This window comes from Rhinolophus hipposideros (assembly GCF_964194185.1).
Source record: "Rhinolophus hipposideros genome assembly, chromosome: 7".
Lineage (NCBI taxonomy): Eukaryota > Metazoa > Chordata > Mammalia > Chiroptera > Rhinolophidae > Rhinolophus > Rhinolophus hipposideros.
Window position 1 is genome coordinate 96,265,382 of NC_138053.1, and position 22,736 is coordinate 96,288,117.

Sequence of the window (22,736 nt, forward strand, 5' to 3'; positions counted from 1 at the left end):
GGTATAATCTTCAGGTTCCGGGAAATGAACATTTTTAGTATTTCTTATTACTATACTAGCTTCAAAAATATGCTATTGTTCTGTTTTATGAGACTAGTTGGAGGAATCAAAGGTTAGTCAATCTAGAAGGGATAGAAAAAATGTAAGATATATTTTAACTATACTAATTTTTAGAACTCTGTATTTGTATGAATAGCAAACTGAATAATGTATGCCGGTAACTTATTAAAATCATTTGTTTTCTTTTTTGAGAAAGAAGATCTAGTTTAAAAATGTTCCTGGATAATATATATATAAACATGGAAATAAAATAAGAGTGCAATTTATAAAGTGGAAACAAAATGAGCTCCTCACTAATTAGCAGAGCCCCCATATTTCCAGTCCAAATTTCGGGGGCTCTACATAGGTGTTAATTCAAAGTGCCAGAATATCTGAATTGCAACTGTAGCCCTACCGAGAAAATAACACACACACACACACACACACTCATGTGATTCTTTCAGAAGCCTCGTAAATATTGTAAAACAAATACTTAAAAGGAACAAGCTGGAAGAAGTACACATTTTGCAAAGATGCACAACTTGATTTTGGAGGCAGAGTTCTAGGTGAAAATCATTTACATTTTTCAAGCGTCAACTTTCATGAAAAAAGTTAAATAGGTTTCCGTAAGGATGGACACTTTCCCATGAAGGCTTTCCATTTGGACCTACTGATGCTTTCACTACAATTATATTCAGCAAACATTTATGGAATGTCCACTGGATGCCAGACACCACACAGAGTCCTCCAGCGTCTGCCCTCCCTGAGTTCAGCCACGACACATGCATCTAAGCTGGTTTCCAAGGCTGATGAATGGAATCCTCTGTCCAGGCCACAAAGGCCACCACCTTCTCAAATTTGTTTTTTCTCTGCATCGCCTAGACCACTTAAAACTACAGCAGCAATTCACAGACTGAACGGACATTCATAGAATTCACAGGCTGGGTAACATTTTGCCCCCTCCATTCCACCCCCCAAAAAAACCCAAATGGTCTTCTTCCTATTGACCCCATGAATTCAGACTCTAATGCTTAAAACCCTTCTTCCACAATTTAGAATATAGGTATCTCCAGGTTCTCTGGTTTTGCAGGGGGATAAACACTGTCATACAACACAGCCTAAAGGTTTTCCCATATGGAATTCCTGTTGATCTTTAATATTACTTACTGAACACATTTTGCCTACATTTTTCTCTCCATGTTTACATTTCATGCTGTTTATTAGTAATTTACTTGGAGAGTATTTATTAGGCAGGAAATAATCTTTTCAAACAATGGTGTTTAAAATACAAGATGACTGATAATCTAAGATTAGGAAGTACTCACTTTTGTGCATTAATTCCATCAATTGCTTGAATCATTCTTTCATTCAATTCTTCTTCAAATCTTTTCTTTTGTGACTTGGTTCTATATGAAAAAAGGAAATACAACTGTAAGAATCTTATTAATAAGCTCAATATTAAGCCCATTTTTTTAATGATGCACAAACCTCTGGTCAATTCTGTTAATTGAGTAAACAAAAAAAAAAGAGAAGAAAATAAGTCTATGAACAGTAGCCACTCTGCACTGAGAGAACTGTCCAGAGTTTTTGATGCAGTGAAATACGGCCTCGTCGTTCACTTAGTGTGAAATTTTAGCAGGCGATCAAAAGCAACGCTGAAAGGCAGCTACTTGGTGTTTGAGATAAAAGAACTTTCTGTCCTAAGAGACGCGTTAGCCCTTGACTTGTTGCCTTTATAAACCTGATTTTATGACAGAACACACTGTTTCTGGAAATTCCCCTGCAAAAATTTGGTTTGGTTGACAAAACAGTCCATGTTCATGTTTTTATTGGTGTGTGTTCAAGAATTTGCAGAACTACAGTATTATTTTTAGGCATATCAAAGCTTGACTGTATGTATGTAAAGGTCCCTCAGTGTTTGAAAGCACTAGTGACAGACAACCCCACTTATATTTGCAGACCACTCACTTACTTGGTCTTGGAAGCAAAGAATATTCAGCCATAAAATGCTTTGTAAATAAATTTTGCTGAAATAATACTGAGTTCCACAGGGAGTTCTTAATTTGTCAACCAGAGTTCTGTTCCTCAGACTTTCAGCATTTCTGACTTTGCCATCCTTGTTCCTGCCTCTGGGTCCCGTCGTTGGCCTCCCCATTGCTGCCTGCCCCCAACCCCTCTTTCCTTCCAATTCCTCTCCATTCTTTCTCCCGGTCTCCTTCCCTGACCTGCCCCATGCCCTGCCCCACGTCTGGGCTATTATACCTAAAGAGGCATGGAAGAGGTCGTGTGCTATCCCAGATGATGCTTGCATAGCATGTGACACTCACTCTTGGCCAGGCTGGAAGTTCACAAAGGTTTAATGAAGTAGGTAGGCATGTGACAAAGCCAGGACATGTGAGGGAAGCCCAGGGGAGGCTGATTCAAAATCTGAGCTCTCTCCATGAGGCCTTGGGGCCATCAGATATCAACCACCCCAGAGGAAAGTGGAACAGATATGGAGGAGGCTCTTAGCAAGAGAGCCAGGAAAGGAGAGTGGCCAGGAGCACGAGCTGTGGCATCAGAGAGGACCTGGGCGCAAATCCTGGCCTCAGTGGCAGACCCTGGACGTCCCCCTGAACCCCTGTAGTTCCTTTTCTTCCATTCTGAGAGGATAGAGCCATAGCGTCTACCTGGGAGGAATGCTGTCAGGGTGACATTGGAGTTCCATGTGCCAGTTCAGATACAAATAGCAGCATATGCTCCCTCTCTTCCAGGTAGCACTGGTCCCAGAAGACACTGCCCACAGAGTGTGGGCATCCACAGGCATTCCCCACGGTAATTTAAGAGAACAGACTCGGGAAGCAGACGTTCAAGGAGGGGACAGACATTCAGGGGGATCAGAGAAGTATCAAGAATAAAGTCAAAGGATGTCCATGAACTTTCTGTCTTGTGAATGTGAAACCCAGCTGCTTGCAAACGTACTAGCGTCTTATTGGCTAGAAGAGTCATGCCCTTTGCAAGGTAAGTTACGGGGTTCATAATATTATTTCTAAAATTAGCTGGAGTTCTCTTCATCTTGGCATGTCTCTTAAAACACAATGCCTCAAAAGCCCGAGAACCCAATTATCCTTATAATGTAGGACTATATGCATTACATCTCAATGTAAAAATTTCAAAATTTACACACAATACAAATTAGAATACATTACAACAAACAAAGTCACCTAGACAGATGCTGGAATAATGTGCATTCTTTGCCATAGTTTGCAGGTAACGATCTAGCTAATGGTGTTTATTTTTTACACTTGGACACATTGCATTTTCCACAAGAACAAACCTATCCCTCTGTGAAGAAAGAAAGGCTGACTTGAGTTTTGGGCCTTTAGTTAATTATCTTAATGACTTTAATAATAAAAAAATATTTAATTCCCAAACCAATACTAACATACAGCTCTGACCCCAAAAGCTTGAGGAACACAGAAAGGAAAAGGATCGGTACCTGTGATTCTACCATGGATGTCAAAAGGGGACCTGGGGACATTTGTGGGAACTTTTATTTTTCGTTTTTTGAGAGGGTTGGGCGCTACAGAAAGGCTGGACTTATCTTGCTTTTATCTCCAAGATTCAAGACAAAATAATTCAACATACTCATTTTAAGAAAACATATTTTTTTACTACATATTAAGAATAGTCATTTTAAGAAAATGATTTCAAGTTCTAAAATGATTACTAGGTGCTGTTTTCCTTTTTTCTCTGTTAATTCTAATAACACGATACTAATAATCATATTTTTAGAAGCTCAGAGCAATTTAATAGGACTTTGCACAAGGAGCTGCTCTTTTAAGAGAATTAGCCTTAAAAATTGCTATAATTGGTGATAATTTCTTTCAGAAATAAATACAAAATAAGCTTTTACAAATTAGAAAGTGGAACATATACCATACCTTAAGGTGCGATTTTGAAAATTATGCTGACCCATTGGTACATCCTATTAAAAAAAAAAAGGGTTATTAGTTGCTGAAAACATCCTTTAAAAATACTGTTGCAATGATAACTATGTATTACATATTTCTTCTTTTATCCTGGAGAGTATCATTTACGTAAAAGATAATTACCCATGAGGAGAAAAAGAGCTTAATTACAAATGTGCAACAAGATTAAAACTCAGTTTATATTTAGAATGTTGATGTTATCTATAAACTTTGGATGTTGTAAGTTATCAGAATGGCTGTCCGGATTTTTTAAATTCACATCCTGATATTTGAAGATGTGATTTCAAACACCGGCCTGTAGAGAATCGTTATTAAAGTTACTGTGGACAGTTTACAATCATGTAAAAATGGAGTTTGGTATCAGACAAATATTTAAAAAGTGTTTTAAAACACAAACATAGCCACAAAACCTAGAGTCAATCCCTATCACTGAACTGTGCTGTTAAAAATCAGTTCCAACCCCGTGACTACTTTCTAACTACCAATTTGTACTTCTTAATCCCTTCACCTTTTTCACCCAGCTCCCCGAATCCCCTCCCATCTGGCAACCATCAGTTTGTTCTCTGTATCTATGGGACTGTTTTTGTTTTCTTTGTTCTTTAGATTCTACATATGGTATTTGTCTTTCCCTGCCCAACTTATTTCACTTAGCATAATACCCTTTAGGTCTACGATGTTGCAAATGGTAAGTTTTGGTTTTTTTTATGGTTGAGTAATATTCTATTGTATATATGTACCACTTCTTCTTTATCCATTTGTAAAGCAACTTTGGTTGCTTCCATAACTTGGCTACTGTAAACAACATAGAGAATATAGTCAATAATATGGTAATAACTATGTAAAGTGCCAGGTGGGTACTAGACTAACTGGGGGATCATTTCATAAATTATATAAATGTCTATCCACTTTGCTGTACACCTGAAACTAATATAAAAAATATTTAATGTCAACTGTAACTGGAAAAAAAAGAAAGAAATGGTACCACCTGTTAAGTATGTGAATACATGACTCATTGATCAAAAAGAAGAAATCAACACATGAGTGCTGGTAGTTCCTGAAAATGGAATGAGAAGGACAGGCTGGTCAGGGTTTATCAGTGGGGTCCTACTGCCAAATGTTCAATAATAGACTTAAAAAAAACACAAGGTGCACTTTTATACATTTATAGTGGAAATTAAAAGTGGGAACACAGTGGCTCCAAGTGACTCCAAAGAAACTTTTGTCTGATCCTTTATCCGAAGGTTAGCTTAGGAAATATAGTTAGCCTGGGGAAAAGTAAAGCATTTTTAAAAATTAACTGAACTCTAAGTTTTATTACACAAAGTAAAATAATGCATTATTCACCAGCTTTATCAATGTTGAATCAAGAGTCAGTGGAGCTAAGCGTAGGGGATTAGAGAAGAGAAATAACTCCTGGCAACGACCATTGTTCAACACTGAGATGTATCACCAAGAATGACAATGGGATCTTTCCCATTGTCAAGTGGGTGAGGGACACAGCTGAGCAGCAGTGATGGGCTTGGTCAAAGCTGTGGAAGTGGCTACGAAGGCAGTCCCTAGGTTCTGCACCTGTGACTGGAGCCACCAGCCAGTTAAGAAAACGGTTTGTTCAAGAGGTCCTCTGACTTTGATAAACAACTTCCTGAAGCGTTAAGCGATACGCAGCTACGATTCTCTCTTGAAGGACGCTTCTCCACTAACATGACAACAGATTAAACTCAGGCCAAACGTTTCCTGGGGCCCCAGGCTGAAATCATAAGGGAGACAGTCACTGTTAAGTCTGGGGACAACAAAGACTGATGAGAAATAAACAACTACAAGGACGACAGCAACACCTGGAAACGACCTTTTTCAGGTACACATAAGAAACAGCACAGAAAATCATGTTCTCATGGTTACATATGCTTATTTCTTGAAAACCAATCAACCAACCCACCAATCACTGGTGTATAACAAATCACAATCAGAAATATGGTTATTAGCCATTAGCATTAATAACACATGCAGTGTTAAAGCAAAATTATCAAAATTATTATTTTTTCCGAAGCATCAACTTTCATTGACAACTGAATACTAGCATCCCAGGATGTTTTCCCTCTAATGGGCTCTAAGGTTTGGAAGGCCCCAGATGCCCCCAGGCCTCTTCCTTTGATCTCTTCTCCTTGATACTTTCATCCAGCTCCATGGTCTCAAACATCACCTACAGCCTACCCACTCTCACATTCACGTCTCCAGCTTGGACATCTTCCCGGACCTCTATATTTGCACTTCCTAGCTGCACTTAGATGTCTAAGAGGCATATTGATTAGCAAAGTCTTGATTTTTCCATCTTAAATCACCTGATTTCCCCCCAAGTATTTGTCATGTCAATGGCAACGCCATTCCTCTAGCTGTGCAGCAAAAACACAGAAAACGTGTGCATTCATCCCTGGTCTTCGTTTTCACACATATCCACTCCATCACCAAGGCTTATTTGCTCTGCATGCAAATCAGACCCTGAGTTTGCTTCTCATTGTTTCCACTACTGAAACCCTAGTGTAAGACGGCCTCGTTCTCACTTGCACCCCTGCAGCCTGACTCCATTATTCCAGGGTTTTCATGGTATCATGTCCTTCCCTTGCTTAAGATCATCTAATGACGCTCCTTACACTTACGCTGCATTAAGCATAATTACCTTAGTGCATCTTACCCACATGCCTTCCTTTGGCTCACTGTGCGTAACACACCAGCATCCTCTGCCCTCCAAAGACACTGGGTTCCTTTCCAGCTCAGAACCACTGAATGTATTGTTCTGCCATCTCCTTTCCCAATGTCTTCCTCTCTTCCTCTGAGTCTTCTCCAGATGTCCTAGCCAGAGTAGCCACAGCATTCACTCCATTTGACCTTCATCATAGCCCTCAGCAGCACCTACAATGACCTTGTTCCTTTGTCTGTGTCCTAATACTATATGTCCTCTCTCTTCCCCATCGAATGCACACTGCTCCAGGACTCGTCCTAGCGGTCTCCCTTGCTGACCGATGGGTCATGGTCTTTTATCAAGTCGTGTTTATTTTTCAGTTGAAAAAGAACAAGGGAAGTTGAGAAGAGAGATACAACCAAGTCAAACTACAGTGCTGGGCCCCACCTGTTAGGCTTGGGCGTGTCGTTGTGACATGCTGCGGGTTGTTCGCTGTTACCTGACAAACTGGGATGCTTCTTCTCCTCAGCACGTGAGCATTACCTCCGCTCCACCCCTAATACAGTTAATGCCATTCTACATGAAATTGATTCTTCGATTGTTTTAAAATCTAACGGTACCATGGGGATTAGTCTAAGTGTGTAATTACATTTACTTTTCTCTCCTCCTACAGGTCTTTCTACTTTCTATCTGCATCAGCCATCTTATTGAATATATATCTCTGTGGCAAGCAGCTCTGGGACTTGATTCTCTGTTTGAGGTTGAAGGGATGTAAATGAATAACTGCAACAACAGGACGTTCAGTGCCACCCACACCACCTGACCAGGGCGGATGAAGAGACGGGCCTAACAAGGCTGCTACCCAAACTCCCAGGGCACCGCGCCTTCCCTGGTTCTTTTATTAAGACGCTCAGGCTTTCGATGTCACAATAGCAAACACACCACACCAGAAACAAACTTTGATTCAAAAAAAGTTCAGTTGTATTCAGTTGCTACTGTCAGTTGTAACAGTCTTGGGTTACAAAGTTGTAATGCAAAGCCACTCTAGGTTCAAACCCTTTGCCATGCGGGGTTGGCGACCACTCATGCCCTGAGAGCTGTTTGTAAGGAGCCTGTGGGAGGAGAAGCCGGAGATGGTAAGCTTGCTCCATTCCATACAGAACGTGTTTTTGGCTGGCGATGCCTACTGGTTCGGGGAACCTGTTTGTATCCAGCATTAAGGTGTGGGGCGCAGGGGATGGGGGGGAGGGACAGGAGGGAGGGAGGCTTGGACAGAGGGCAGGGGGCGGGGAAAGAACGTACCGTGGTGCTGATCTTGCCATTCTCCGTGGTCATGCTGTCTCTGTGATGCAGGTGTGCAAAGGGCTTGGCTGCCCCCCAGGATTCCAGGTACCGGGTCATGCGCACAGAGGCCCTCATCTTTGCTCCATCCAGGGTGTGGCGTGGTCGGAAGAGGTGCTGTGGACTCCGGCGCTCTCCCTTGGGGTGAGAAACAGAGCATCGCACCTGGTGTGCCACAGGTGCACACCTTCACCTCCTGCTCCAGCCCTCCAAGACGTTTCCTCTAAGGCCACCCCCTTCACTCTCCATGGCTTCTGCCCTCGGCCCTCATTCCTCCATTCTACTGGTATTCAGTGCTTAAGCTGAGTGCATTTTTTTCCAGGTAGTGAAAGTTACCTGTCATTTAAACATAGGAAAAAAAAAAAGCCATTTAAAGAGAATTTTTATAAAGTAAATTTTTAAACAGATAGATTGATCTGTCTCAGCTTCTTCTTGATGGTCGTGTTTCCTTAATATGACAGGAGGAGTGATCGGAGCTGTTTTCTGATGCTAGATGGCCTTTCCTATCCACGGTTCGGTGCTCTTTGCCTGAACACAATGCTCTTTATACTTACTTTTGTTTTCGCCTTTTCCCCAGGGCACCGCCCCCCACTTCTGTCACCCCACAGCTCTCCCTCCTTGTCACACATCTACTTGCAGATCAATTGTCAAGTGAGCTGCAAGTCTGTCTGCAACGGTGAACGTGGCCTTTCTGGGAGTCTGAGCACACGGTCACACATGGACCCCGTTGAGTTTGTGCTTTTGCCAGTTCCGGGGTGTTTCTTGCTCATATGTGCACAATGTACCAGCTGTGTGATTTGGGGGGAAACTACATAACCCCTCAGAGCTTTGGCTACACAATCTGTAATTAGCAATAATGCTCACTTGGCAGGAATTTGAGAAAGGCTGAAAGAGATGAGAGCTCTAAGGCTGTCACTCTGGCCGACATGTGATGTGAACAGAGGAGCCAGGGCCTAACTGTCTGGATGGGTGGGACGGTCTCACAGGTAACAGAGGTTTGTTTTGTTGCACGGAAGGTAGGCACATCTGCACAGACGTCCTCACACACAGGTACATGTGATATTTAGTTGTTAATCTTTTAGGAATTCCCACTTTTCCTTTCTCTTATTTATTCATTGTATTTCATCTCATTAGATATTTGCCATCTGAAGGCCTAAGTAAAATATTTTCTCTTTATTTAATTTCCCAACTGCTAGGCTGGGCCTAGAAGCATCATGAACGAACATATACATTGAACAACATATACAGTTTGGTCATTCAGAGCAATTATTTTAATTGTTTCTTTAATAAATAGATTTAAATTCATTATTACAAAACATGTCCCGTCATTAAAATGCCATATGTATTTAAAGTAATTTTAGCGGTAAAGACTAGCAAAGAAGTACACTGACTGTTAACTAAAAACACTTATCTATACAATCATTTGCCCCTCTGCCTTTTAATCACAGCAGCCACAGGCTAATTATAGAGTCTAGAATACTGACCTTGGGGTTGATTACAAAGTAGGTTTTCACCAGGTGCTGCTTTAAATATGGGTCCCTGATGTCACCGTCTCCTTCCTCTACTTTATAAGCTCCATTCAAGTGTTCCAGTGTGACAGAAGAAATGTGAACACGTCTGAAATTCCATTTTAAAACCACAATCAAGATATATAAGGATATCTATGAAGGTAGATTTTCTGTTTATTTGTGATTTCAGAGATAATTTCTTCTCCCCCAAATGAAGAAAAGGCTGTATGTTCTACGTACAATGGACTGTGAATAAGGTTTATACTTTATCAACCTGTTTTAGAAAGATGCTTCTAGAATCATGATCTACTCCTGTCTGGCTTCTCTGTCCTCACAGAAACCTGCATTGTGGGTGTGGTGAATAACAGCAAATGAAGCTTGATTAGATCAAATTTGTCTGTGTGAGGATATTTTTTAAAACACATGCCAGAGGCATTTTAGGAAGTGTGCTGACCTTAAAAAAGTATAAAAGTATGGGTTTTATTTCTCAGTGTTTGCTCTCATGCTTCTCCAAATTCTATCACTTGTCCCCAAATTCTGTTGTCTAAAATATGCACTTCTAACCAGAGATGGATGACACAATTTGCTAATTTTAATAATACTGGTTTCAGAAGTCACCCATAATTGAGAAGTGCCTTATCTACAGTGCAGTGAAACACCTTATATCTACACGCATAAATTTGCAAGTAAGCAAAGTCTGTAATTTGGGATCTGATATGCCTAGTCTTTGACCATGGGTCACCAGGGTGGTGAAATTGGTACTTGACAGGTCATGTTCATCTAATTAATGTAAGAGGCATAGGGCATGAGTCACATGCTACTAATGGCAGCCATGGAAAACATCCAACACTGAGCAGTCAGTTATTAACCCGCTGACCTGTCCTTTCTAACCATGTAGCCAACTTAGAGAGAGAATTCCAACATCCTTACCCGGGAACCCCTCCAGCTTCCATGTGATTGGCCAAGGTAACGTCATGTGACCACACATCGTACTGCCACTTCTGCAGACCAATCACGCCACATAGGACATTCCCAGAATGCACTCCTACGCGCATGTTGATGTCAACTCCTGTCGCATCCCTCACTTTCCTAAAGAAAAGGAAAGTTACATCACCATCCAGGAACAGCCTCTTGTTCCTTTACCTGTTGGCCAGTTTTCAGGGCATTTCACCATTCAGAATTTCTCACACTGTTGGAAATATTATCGGGATCCACCTGTAGCTGTTACTGAACTGAACCAGTAGAAAGGGGTTTTCTTTCTGGTCATTCCCAGACTAGACCTAAGCTTCAGTGCTCTGAGTAGTAAAGCCACATCCGGCCAGACCATGATGATGAGACAGCATTTGGTCTGTAGCTTTTTCTTTTTCAACCAATGTGTATCAAGCACCTATCATGCTGACACCTACTCTGAATTTTCATACTAGAATCACAGGACATTGCCTTGTATTGTCAGAAAGAGTCTCAGATGCCGTGTGCAGTTCTAGTGTTTAGCACAATGTATGTCCCCCATGAATAGTTTCTGCTGATGAGACAATACAGCTTATCTGCAAGCTTAATAATGACTTTAGCCAGAATAGGATTAAAAAACATAACCATAAGATTAAAGCTTTTCAATTGTGTACATTTTTTAACAAAAAGAGAAAAACAATACAGTTTAAAAAGCTTTAATAATGCAAAAAATGTCATTAAAAATAAACTAATTAAAAGAATCATTTAAAAAATACGTTAGGACCCTGTCGCCAACTCATTAACAGAGACAAGTGAAGAACTTCCTTTAAGGGAGAATGGCAGTGCTTCGACATGCTTATTTATTTCTGCTGGCTAAGTACATTTATCAATTAAAATATTATTGCTGAAGAAGTGTACAGGAAGGCGTCCCCGGTTCTGTGGAGAATCATCCCCAGAGGCGGTGTGAAGGAAACAATGAAGCTGACTGCAGCTCGGCAAGGAGGAAGGGTTGCCAGGTGTGGACGGCAGTCAAACTAACCTGAAACTGCTCAAGATGACATAGGCATGGCTGTCATGCTTAAATAATAAAACAACGTCATTTGGGTATGCTAAAAATGATAACGAGAAACAGACCCACCATGTAAAAATAAATAGCTTCCTGAAGAAAAGAATGTAGAAAGATGTTTCCTTCCCCTCCTCATGCCTCCCCTCCCCCGCCCCTCTACATGTCTTCCTTTTATGTTTTCCCCCCAAAGACAACAACCTATTTGGCACTATGCAGGTCACTCAAACCCTTCATTCCCGCCCACAGAATGAGCCAGAACATCAACAGGACATAGGAGACGTGCCCCGCCCCTCTGCCCTCCACAGGCAATGAGTGCTATGGCTGCCCAGGCCCGGGATGGTCCTCACTGCCAAGCCTTTGCTCATGACGGCTCCTCTCTCTGCTCCCCACTCCCTCGAGCCTCTCTTGCTGACAGGGCATGGGTGTCACGTGGCCAGTTTGCATCGTTCTTCCATCCGTGGTGCAGTCACGACCTCATCCAGGAAGGGTTTCTGGTCTCCCCTTCCAGGTTCACGCCAGCACCCTTCCCAGGTGCTCCCACCGTCCTGTGCAGTGGGTACTGCCCATCTGTGTCCACATCTGCTCTCAGAGTGTCGGCCCCATGAAGACGCGGACCTGTCCACATGGTCTGGATAGCCACCAGTGGGTTCAGGACCTGGGGCAATGTAGACACTTTGATACAAGTTTATCACTTGACCTAGGTCATTTTTGAAGGGTTTACTTTGTTTCTGTCTTTGGGAGATGAGATCCTGAATAATGTGTGGTAAAACCCATAACTGTTCTTAAGATTTTATGTTGCTGAGAGAGAACAGTTCCAACCACATAGCATTTCTGCACCAAAATACGGTCAGCAGAGAGCCAGGAGGGGGTGAAATGGGAGGACGAGGCTCTCTCCAGTGGCCACTTTGACAGAACTCACTGGTTGATGATTTGACGCTTTAAAACACTCTCCATGTCCTTTGTGTCTTTTGTAGAAAAATGAGTTGATGAAGGGTTCAAATGAGTTGACTGACCCAATGTTTTAATGCATGTAGGTGCAATCTCTGTGACCTATGCAAAAATGTGGACGAAATTGCTTAAATCTTACAAGACTAACAGATGAACTTTCTAGATTAAGAAGACCCTTAATGACTCATAAAGTCAGGGGCCTGAATATTACTTCCTGGATTAAGAACAGTTTACAGTTTACATTTGCCTTTAAAAGGAGCAAAAGAGATGTCAAGTGCTGTCTGTTTTTCTGAGACAGACTAACAAATGTCAGGACAGGAAAAAAAAATTCTCTAAGCATTGGGAACCATCCAAAACAGCAGCTGACGTGCTTCTGTAGTGGTGTTACAGCAAACAGGGACTGAGTCTCTGAATCGTGTGGAGGTCCAAACATGAAAGAAAAACCACAGGCAAACATTCCTGGACCCATGTTGCTGGTTCCTATGAAAAACCTGAGATAATCTGGCAAAATTCTAAGTGCTGAGTGTGCACCTTCTCCTCACCATCTTAAAAAAATTAAAATTCCTGTATTCATCCTCATCTTACAGTTTAATAAATGGGAATGAAACTGCTCATTCTTGCATGTGAGAGAGAACAAAGAATTCCTGAAATTTGTTGAGATTCCCTACTCTTTATTGAGGGTGTAATAAAACAATCTATGATTGATATTTCATCAACTGTGTATGAGCCAAACAGGTGCTATATAACAGAGGAAGAATATGGAAGCCCTGGTCAATGAGTGGCAGATCACGGGGACACATGGCCACTACCATTTGAAGCTTAAGTGTAGTTATAAGCAAGCGTTCTGGAAAGTTTCCTCAAGTCTGCTTAAATTACTGAGATTCTAGACACATATTACTTAAGCATCCATGATGAATGGATAAATCAAATGTGATATATCCAGACAAGAGAATACTTTCCCACTATGAAAAGGAAAGAATTACTGACACATGCCACAGAGTACATGAAGCTTGAAAACATAAAAGAAAAATACTATATGATTCCACTTATACGAAATAACTAGGACAGGCAAAGTCATGGAGACGGAAAGTAGAAGAGAAGTTACCAGGGGCTGGGGAAGGCAATGGGGAGTTACTGTTTAGTGGAGTTTCTATTGGGGACGATGACAGTGGTGATGGTGGCACGACATGTTGAATGTACTTAACACCACTGGATTGTACACGGAGAAAGGGTTGAAAGGGCAAGATGTATGTGATGTATATTTTACCACAATAAAAATGTAACAGAAAAAAGATTACTGATGAACTGGTAACATGCCAGTGGATGGAATGGGTTCTTTCTCCTAAAAGCTCTTCAACACACTGGGATAAGGTAAACATAACTGACCTAGAAAACAGTTGATGCAAAAGCAGAAATCGAGCCTCAGTAAACGTGTGAATTGTTTAACCCAATGTTAGTGATGCACACCATAAGTAAACGTGTCCTTTCTGAAAATCTTTCCCACGTTAATTTGAAAAGGAAATCAAGAGAAAATGCCTTCCCGAAATAGAATTCACTTCACCCCTTGTTTGAAACCAACACAGACCTTGCCTCCACGGGCAGGTTATACATTTCAGTCAACTCATTAGTTCCACTGATGATATTCACTTACATCTAGTGTTGGCAATAGTTCATTACTTTAGAAACAAACAAAACCTATTTTTCAAGTATCAGGAAACACAAATAATTTATTTATGAGAAGAAACCAGTAGGACACAGCTATTTCCACATAACGTATTTCATGTGGCAAGCTGAGGCCACACTAACTACCCCCCATCCGAATCCTTCTTCGATTTCACTTTATTCATTTGCCTCCCATTCCCTGATCTTCCCAGTGGCCTGTGGCGACTGCTACTCAGCTAGTGATTCTAGAACACTTAGGTCTCCTGAACTCATTTGAGACTGTAGGGGGCTTCATTATTCTTCCCTGGACATCACATTTTTGTCCATTTTAGCACATGACAAACATACACAGTGACTGCCTGACCTGTTACTTTCTCACTTAGCGCCCCATCTGCTCTAACCCTGAGACAAGGAAACAGAACATCCACCATCTACTTCATATCCTGATTGGACCAAAAATATGTAGAGGGTAGGGTAAGATCACTGGACTAAAACAGGCAATCAAAATACCCCACAAACTAAAACCTTTCAATCATATAATCAACAAAGAAGAGGTACAATCACTGATAAGAATATTCTAGCTTCTACAAAGGGCATTCGTTACTAAAGGATTCATCGTGGTGCCAGTAATGAAAATTAACTTTGTTCCTCGTAGTTTTGTCCTATCCTTGTCAACTGTAAGACAGTATTCTACATGAGGAAATCTCTCGAATTACAATGAAAGAGAATACAGATACAATACGGAAACATACTAGGGAGATAAACTGAAATTAACTCCATAGAGCTGAGCATTTTTGACGAGATGAAGTAATTTTGGACTGGGTTTTTATATCATTGCTGCCTGGTCATAAAAGTTACTCTCTTTTTGTACAATTTGTGTGTAGCTGTAATTGTTTGTCAGAAATCACGAAAGAGTACAGACATTTCCTTCAGGTCAGAGGAGACATTTGACTTTTTAAAACTCATGTTTGGAAAAAAAGCTGTCCTTTTCCATAGATTTATAACTCAGTTTTGCAAAAGAATCTGAGGCTAATAATAATAATAGTAATAATAATAACAATAATAATACAAAACACAGAAGTCTTACTTTGGATGGAGTTACTCCCATACCAATAAATGGGTATCTGCATCTTTCCATTTGAATGCAGAATAACTTAAGGCCGGTAGACAGAAAAATAGAAATAGCTGCAAGTGAGAATTATAACTGCAAATTATAAACAGTTAAAGAAGATCTTACCAAGCATTACACTTACTTTATGGCCTCACACATATCCAGTCCCATTTTCACACAATTTTTGGCATGGTTAGGGAGAGATATCGGGAGTCCAGACACACAGTAGTAGCAGTCTCCTAAAATTTTTATTCTCATGCATTCATTCTCCTGGAAGAAGAAATCACCGAGTTTGAGGTGCATTAGGCACTTACATGATGATCTAAAGTTACGGAGTATCAAATGGGGAGAGGTCGGTCAAAGGGGACAAAGTTTCAGTTACCAGGACGGGTAAGTAAGTTCTAGAGACTGTACAGTGCACTGTCTATAGTCTACAGTACTGCCCTGAATACTCAAAAGTTTGCTAAGAAGGGAGATCTTATAATAATAATAATAATAAAGGAGGCAAGCGGTAACTTTTGTATCTTTATGGTATAGATTGTGGTGATAGTTTCAAAGGTGTATATTTACTTCCAAATTCATTAAGTTGTATATACTAAAGATGTACAGCTTTGTATATGTCAATCATACCTCAATAAAGTGTTTAATTAATTATTTTTTAATAATACTGAGTGGACAATGATTTCATGTTCCTCAGCTTAAAGTTGTGTGCTTTGCACAGTATTCAGTCAGTGGATTGAGCTGTCTGCGTGTTTGCAATGCTCTCCAAGTCCTTCTTAGTTAACTAGGAGGCATGAACTGATGCCCAAAGCCTGCTGCCTCTGGGGCCTAAATCCTGGGCCGGATTCTAATGTTGCCTGGACATCGTCCTGTTACAATGATCAGAGAGGAACAGGAAGCCCCAGTGAGTACTTCTGTGATGGGCAATGAATCGTGGCCACCCCAAGTTCATGTAGTGAAGTCCTAACCCCTGGTACCTGTGAATGTTACCTTATTTGGAGATAGGGTTGCTGCAGATGGAAATAGTTAAGATGCGCTCATCCAGGAGTAGAGCAGGCCCTAATCCAATATGACTGGGATCCTTATAAAAGGGGCACATGGGGACACTGAGACATTACACAGGGGGAGCATCACATGAACACTGGAGCTATGCTGCCACCTGCTAAAAGAGGGATGACACTTCCTAATGTGACCAGGTAGTTCAACAAAAAACACTTGGCTTTAATTCAAATTGTCAGGACATTCTGTTTCGACCCTTCTTTTTCTAAAAGTGAGCACCCAGAAATCTGAACCTCTTCCTCTTGTTTGGTAAAGAAAGAAAGAAGACCTGTACCCTTACTGACTTTTAGGACCCACAGTGGGAGCTGTGATGGTCAGTGGGGCAGCAAAAGGCACTTGGTGGGGAACTTGACCGAAGGGTGCCTCTGAGAGCCTCTGCAAGCCAGGTTTATTCCCCAGAGGCACGGCGGGAACGTGCGTATTGTGTAAAAGCAAGATGAATGTTGCAGTGAAATAAATTGGGGGCCAACTCTTCCATAGAAAAATGACACATTTTAATAAGCATAATAACATATATTTTTGTTATTGTTGTTGTTGGAAACAACAACTCAAAGAAAGAATTAAGTTTTTTTAAGAGAAGTAAAGGGCTAACAAAGAAGAAAAATTAATCAATATTCCCACCAGAAAACCTAACAGTTTCAACAAATAAGGTCTAGTGTGGTTTTAGATCACTTGTCATGATTTTCTCTCTGTGAAACTTCCCATAAATGAGCATATGAATGGCAACTACTGAACTTAATTTCTGCTCAAGAGGCGCAAGGGTCAATAACCCAAACTGAGATATAACAAATAAAGGGCTTAAGGAGAAGGTATGCTTCCTACAAAGGGGTTCTTCCAGACTGCCAGTTAACAACATGAAGACACGATAGTACAACTGGATGAGAAGAAACCATGTTTCCACCTTCTGGACATCAGAATGCCTAAAGGGGACCTTAGAACAGCAGAGACATATACAAATAAAAGTCTTCGTCTTAAACGTACTTGCTATATGTGTGCTGAATTTCATATAAGCAGAAGTTTTCAAACTAGACAAAAATGTGCTAATTCTATGCAACGATGGCATGTCTCGTCACTGACTTAGGGTTGAGGCTTATGGGGCTCGATGGCAAATCATTCCAACAAATTTACAAACAACATTCCTAAAGGGTGCTTTTGAGGAAAAAGTAAAAAGTTGGTAAGGGGCCAGAGGACAAGCCAGCCAAAATTTTATACAACTTCAAAATGAAAGAGAACCACTAAAGAATACTCACCTTTGCAATTTGATCGAACTTTCCAAAGAGTTCATTCAGCATGTGGACCAGTTCTCCTGGGGAGCAGTCACTGGCCAGCCGGGTAAACCCAACAATGTCAGCATACAGGATGCTGTGGGAAGGAAGAAAGAGGGGCGGCATTGGCAACTTCATGTTCCTTGAGAAAGGAATGGTAGCTTTTCCCATTAAAAGTGCATATATTGTTTTACATTTTCTATTTACATTTTCATAATAAAAATGTCATTTCCCTGGACAGGGAATACATAAACATTGGCTAAACCTTCCATTCCTACCGATCGCCGTTCTCTCCCAGGGCTGACACACCCTCCCTCTCTGGTATTCATCCTGATAGTTCATTACACTGTCATAATTCTGATATCAAATTAGCATGTCTCTGTTTGAATTGTAGCATGAGTTTGTATTAATAGAATTCTTAAGGTAAAAGAAGCAAAATAATAAAAGCCCAATCCTGTTTTTATTAACTTAAAGAAAAATTGGAATAATAATCTTCCTAAAAGAAAAATGACTTACCAAAATATTCTGGATTACTTACTACCAGCCAGAATAAAGCAGACACGGTACACTTTCCTGAAGCTCAGAGTTTAGTTGGGGTGATGGAGCAAACAAATAAAGACACAAGAAAATAGCCAATAGCAATGATAATAAGTGCTATAAAGGAAACAGCAGAGCACTATAAGAGAGGAGTGTGTGTGTGTGTGTGTGTGTGTGTGTGTGTGTGTGTGGCAATTAGATGGTGAGGAGTCCAGGAAAGTCACTTTTAGGAAATGACAGTGCAGCTTCTCTACATGGGATGTACACGCTGGTGGGGCAAATCAGGACAGGCTCGTAGGGGAAGATGACTAGCTCAGCTTTGGTTGTGCTGAGTTTAATGGCGGCGTCTGTGGAAAACCCAGAAGGAAGACATCCAGTGGGTAGATGAGTCTGGAAAGCTATGGTTGAGTTCTGTGTCTTAGCCTCATGTGGATGGTAATTAAATCCTGGGAGAGAACAGAAAGGAGTGAGGAGAGAGCCCTGAAAACACTAATTTATAGGCAAGGCTAGATTTAAGGAAGAGAAAACAACAAAGGAGACTGAAGGAAGACAATACAAGGATCACAATGTCAGGAGACGGAGGGATGGGAGAATTCTGTAAGGACAAAGGCAAGGTCAACGGGCCAGGCATGGCTGAGCAGGCAGGAGATAAGGGTGTGGAAGCCAGTCAGTCATAGGTTTCGGAGCAACACAGCTGCTAGTGAATTTAGCAAGAAAGAGTTCTGTGATGCGGGGGAGGTTAAAACCAGAGCGGTGCTCTGTGGAGGGAAAAAATACAAGAGTTTAGCAGGAGAGTGTGGGAAAATCTCTACGATGTGGGCTACATGAGGGCTCGTTCCAGAGCTGGATTGGTGGCACTGGACTAAGAGAAGTGTCTATTTTGAAAGACGTAATGGATTTGTGAGTGTTTCAGCATTCGTGGGCGGGATTCAGAAGAAAGCTGTGACGATTCAGAAAGCAATGGGTCTAAATTCTTCCTTTCCTCTCTGTCCTCTCCTCCTTGTCATTATTGTTACCATTCATTATTGTTATTACCATCACCATCATCATCATCATCATCAGATAGTAAAGAGGTATTAACAGAGAATGCACATTTTGTCGAATGAATGGTCAAAACAGGACTAAAGTTGACCACTGATCTTTTTGGTACCATCTGCAAACCCAGTGGTTTTCATTGAAAAAACCCAAACCCTCAGCTTTGGACAGACGATCTGTGTTACCCATGCCTTGTGCCTGCTTCTTTGCTCAGACCTGTCCTGTTTCAGGATGAAAAAGCCACAGGGTTTCATGTTTCTTTTAAAAATAATTGGTACTCCATGCCATGGAAGGTTTTACATTTCTGAGTTTTAAGTACTTAAGTTACGTTAGGATTCCAAATACATTGTATGAATTTAAATTTAACTCCATACTGCCAACATATTCTAGACAACCTGAGGGAATTTATAGCCATTGAAGCTGCCTGACCAATCCTTTGCCTTAGCTGCTATGGCAGTCAGCTTCCAAGATGGCCCCGGGGGGTCTTACCGCCTGCCACTCACACCCCTGCCTCGTTCCCCTCCCCCACTCCCCTCATCTTTCTCCCCTTGAAAGTGCAGGCTTCTCTGGGGCCTGCCTGCCAAGCCCATCTTGAGGAATCCTCCTTGTGCTGAGAGCTCACTGACTCTCCCCCCAATCTTACTGTAACCCTGAGTGTCCTGGGCTCCAGGGACACCATGGAGTTCCCAGAGTAAAGACCCCACCGTCCACCTCTCTCCATGTTGTGACTGAAGGTCAGCCACAGAGAGCAGAGCTAGGACGGCTGACTCAGTCCAATAAAGTGGGGGACCCTATTTTCTTATCTCAACGTGAAGGCCCAAGAGGCAGCACACGGGTGGTATCTACTCCACGTGCGAAGGGTTAATAGTTACAAGGGAACAGGCCATTGTTGGCCGTGGGCTCCTTGTGAAAACCATCCCCAGCGCAGCAAATGGAACGGGCTCCCCAGGCTTATGGAAGAACAAGAGCAGAGCAGCGCACCTGACGTTGGTGTGTCGCTTGACGTACAGGTTGTGAAAGTTGTTTGTGTTCTCCATCTGGCCGGCTTTGGGGCCCTGCAGTCTCTGGATGATTTCTGCTTTCATTTCCATGGCTATGTGAGCTGGCAGCAGGGACAGCAGAAGCCGCTCCTGGGACAGGTGTGGAGGAAAGACCGACATTTCAAATGACTAAGGGAACATCCAAGTAACATGTGAAATCATCATCCCTGATTTGCAGTGGGGCCGAGTTGAGGACTATTTCTTACAGGATAAAATACAGATCCTAGAAGCTCATATTGAAAAATAAATCTTCTGAGGTCAGAGTGCGTTATCTTATTTATTGAGTTCCAAGCACACGTTCTTCAGTGTGAAGAAAAGGGGAGGGTGAAGTTATTTCCACAAGGACGTTATTTTTCTCTTTTGATGTTAAAGTAGGGAAGCAGAAATCACAGTAGAATGTCAGGAACCAGTGGTCAGTTTAAGATAGGAAACAGTCATTTTTACCTGCTTGTTCACACGAGAGCTAAAGTACAAGAAAGTCAACTAATATTTCATGTTTCCTAGCTAAGACAAATATTTTCAAATATTTCATTTCCTCTGTGATGAACCTTCAATCTCTTTGAGAGATTCTACACTAGTAGGAAGACGTAGTCAGGAATATTGCTTCTGTAAAATGTCATCTATGAAATCTACAGGTGGAACGCGAAGAAGTGATAGGAACTTTTATTTTTGGTCTTTAAATTCACTAAACCATAGCATGCAATATTACACTTATTTTAATATGCATTTATTTTAGCTAGAGTGGTGCTTTTCCAATCTCTTCAAGGAAAACAGGCAATATGTTTTAAGGAAAATCATGACAGAAGGGTAATCTTTGAAAGTTTATACGAGGTATGATCAAACAATGCGGTGAATGTTTAAACAAAAAAAAATATTGTAGTAAAAGAGACATTGCTATTAATCCCCCTCAAAACACCCCCCCTCGCTTTGAACATACTTATTGTTCTTGCCACTTTCTGAAGCAGTTCTGGAAGTCCTCTTTCATGTCTTTATTTATATTAGACTACAGAAAGCTCAGAATGGATGCAATTTCCACATAAGTGACAAAAGGAGTCAAAGAATGTATGATTAACCAGCTAACTGAAAATGAGGAAGGGATCATCAATTATTCTAAAATAAATCAATTAATAAAAGTAAAAAAAAAAACATTAAACAGGTAGGACAAACAAAAAATAAATCATAAAAGGACAGCTACTAGCCAACTGTATCAAGAATGATGTTCAAAATCTTTTTAAACAGATGGAGGACAGCTAGTGAGGAAAGAGAGAAACTGCCATCAGCCACAGTCAGGGGACCTGGCTGGTCACACCCTCAGACATGGACAGAGCAGCGCAAGATGGGAGAAAGGGGGGCGTGTTGCCACCAAACCCCTGTCATAATCAAAGCACGTAGACACTGAATATAAATTTGTTAACTTCTAAAACAGTGATAAGAAATGGTAGCATGTAGAATATAACAGATTATAAATTTAGACCTACTCTATCTATTTAGAAATTCCAGTGGAACCTGTGTGTCTACAGAGATGTCTGGTGGTCGGCTTCATTAGATTTTTAAAAAAGAAAAACAATCTTGTACTCTTTCTGAAGGGTAGTGAGTGAGTCCAGGGCTAAGAAAAAAAAAAAACACATAGCCAAGTCATACCCATTTGATACAGTTCTGCAATTATCATCTTATGACAATAACCTGTGTATGCTCTTGGGTACAGAGCAATCTTCTTACCGATGTTTGCATTTAAAGCAGGCATCAGTAGGCTCTCCCAATGGTTACATACGTTTCTAGTCATGCTTTTTCTAGCCAATGTTGTCCTTGTCTACCCATATTCCTTCTGCTTCCTTTGGAAGTCCTGCAGTCTACTACTTCATAAATCTATCGTCCCGTGTCTCAACCAATCAGGAAGAAACTGATGGAGAAACACCCCAGCTTCCACACCCACATTGCTCACAGGTAGATGGGAGCATGTTCCACACTTTTCCTCGGAGCATCTCCAACAGGACTAAATCCCTATTGCCACCAGCAGCCCGTCTCAGTCACTGACCTCACTCCCCTCCTCTTACCTGGAACCACTTCCCAACTGTCCCCAGAGCCTTGACTTAGGGTCTGCTTGGGGTAAAGCTAACCAAGAGATTTCTAAACCTCTTTGCTTCTCCCCTTGTGTTCTGTGATAAAAATACAGTGAACTCCAAAGCACACAGAGCCAGGCTTCTTGGAAAGACAGATTCCATGAATGAAAAAGAAGAAGCGAATCTAAATCTTCTAAAGAAGATCTTCCCTGGCTGTAGCTTCATTTAATGACCAATTGTCAATTATGATATTTTAGACCTAATTGTAGATGGATGATTGGCTTTTTAAAAGTTGTTCGAAAAATACATGTTGAATAAACTAAAATGAGCTTAGACTTTAATTTTTTTTTTAAGGAGGGCACAGCTCACAGTGGCCCATGCGGGTATCGAACCAGCAAACTTTGGTGTTATTAACACCATGCTCTAACCAACTGAGCTAACTGCCCACCGCCCCAAAGATTTTCTTTTC

General features: G+C 41.2%; 1 protein-coding gene across 5 annotated transcripts in view; it reads right to left on the minus strand.

The window, feature by feature from the left end:
• ADCY2 (adenylate cyclase 2) overlaps positions 1–22,736 on the minus strand; it is a 370,893-nt gene that overhangs the window by 97,996 nt on the left and 250,161 nt on the right. For all 5 annotated transcript variants that reach the window (XR_013993678.1, XM_081054221.1, XM_081054223.1 and 2 more), the window contains exons 5-12: positions 20,149–20,297; positions 17,581–17,692; positions 15,414–15,541; positions 10,467–10,625; positions 9,513–9,645; positions 7,990–8,166; positions 3,963–4,006; positions 1,365–1,445 (exon numbers count right to left, since the gene is read on the minus strand). Coding sequence is in view for 4 of the 5 variants with exons in the window: in XM_081054221.1 (XP_080910347.1) it covers positions 1,365–1,445; positions 3,963–4,006; positions 7,990–8,166; positions 9,513–9,645; positions 10,467–10,625; positions 15,414–15,541; positions 17,581–17,692; positions 20,149–20,297 (983 nt within the window). In the remaining variant the exon portion in view is untranslated. The remainder of the gene's footprint in view (positions 1–1,364; positions 1,446–3,962; positions 4,007–7,989; positions 8,167–9,512; positions 9,646–10,466; positions 10,626–15,413; positions 15,542–17,580; positions 17,693–20,148; positions 20,298–22,736) is intronic.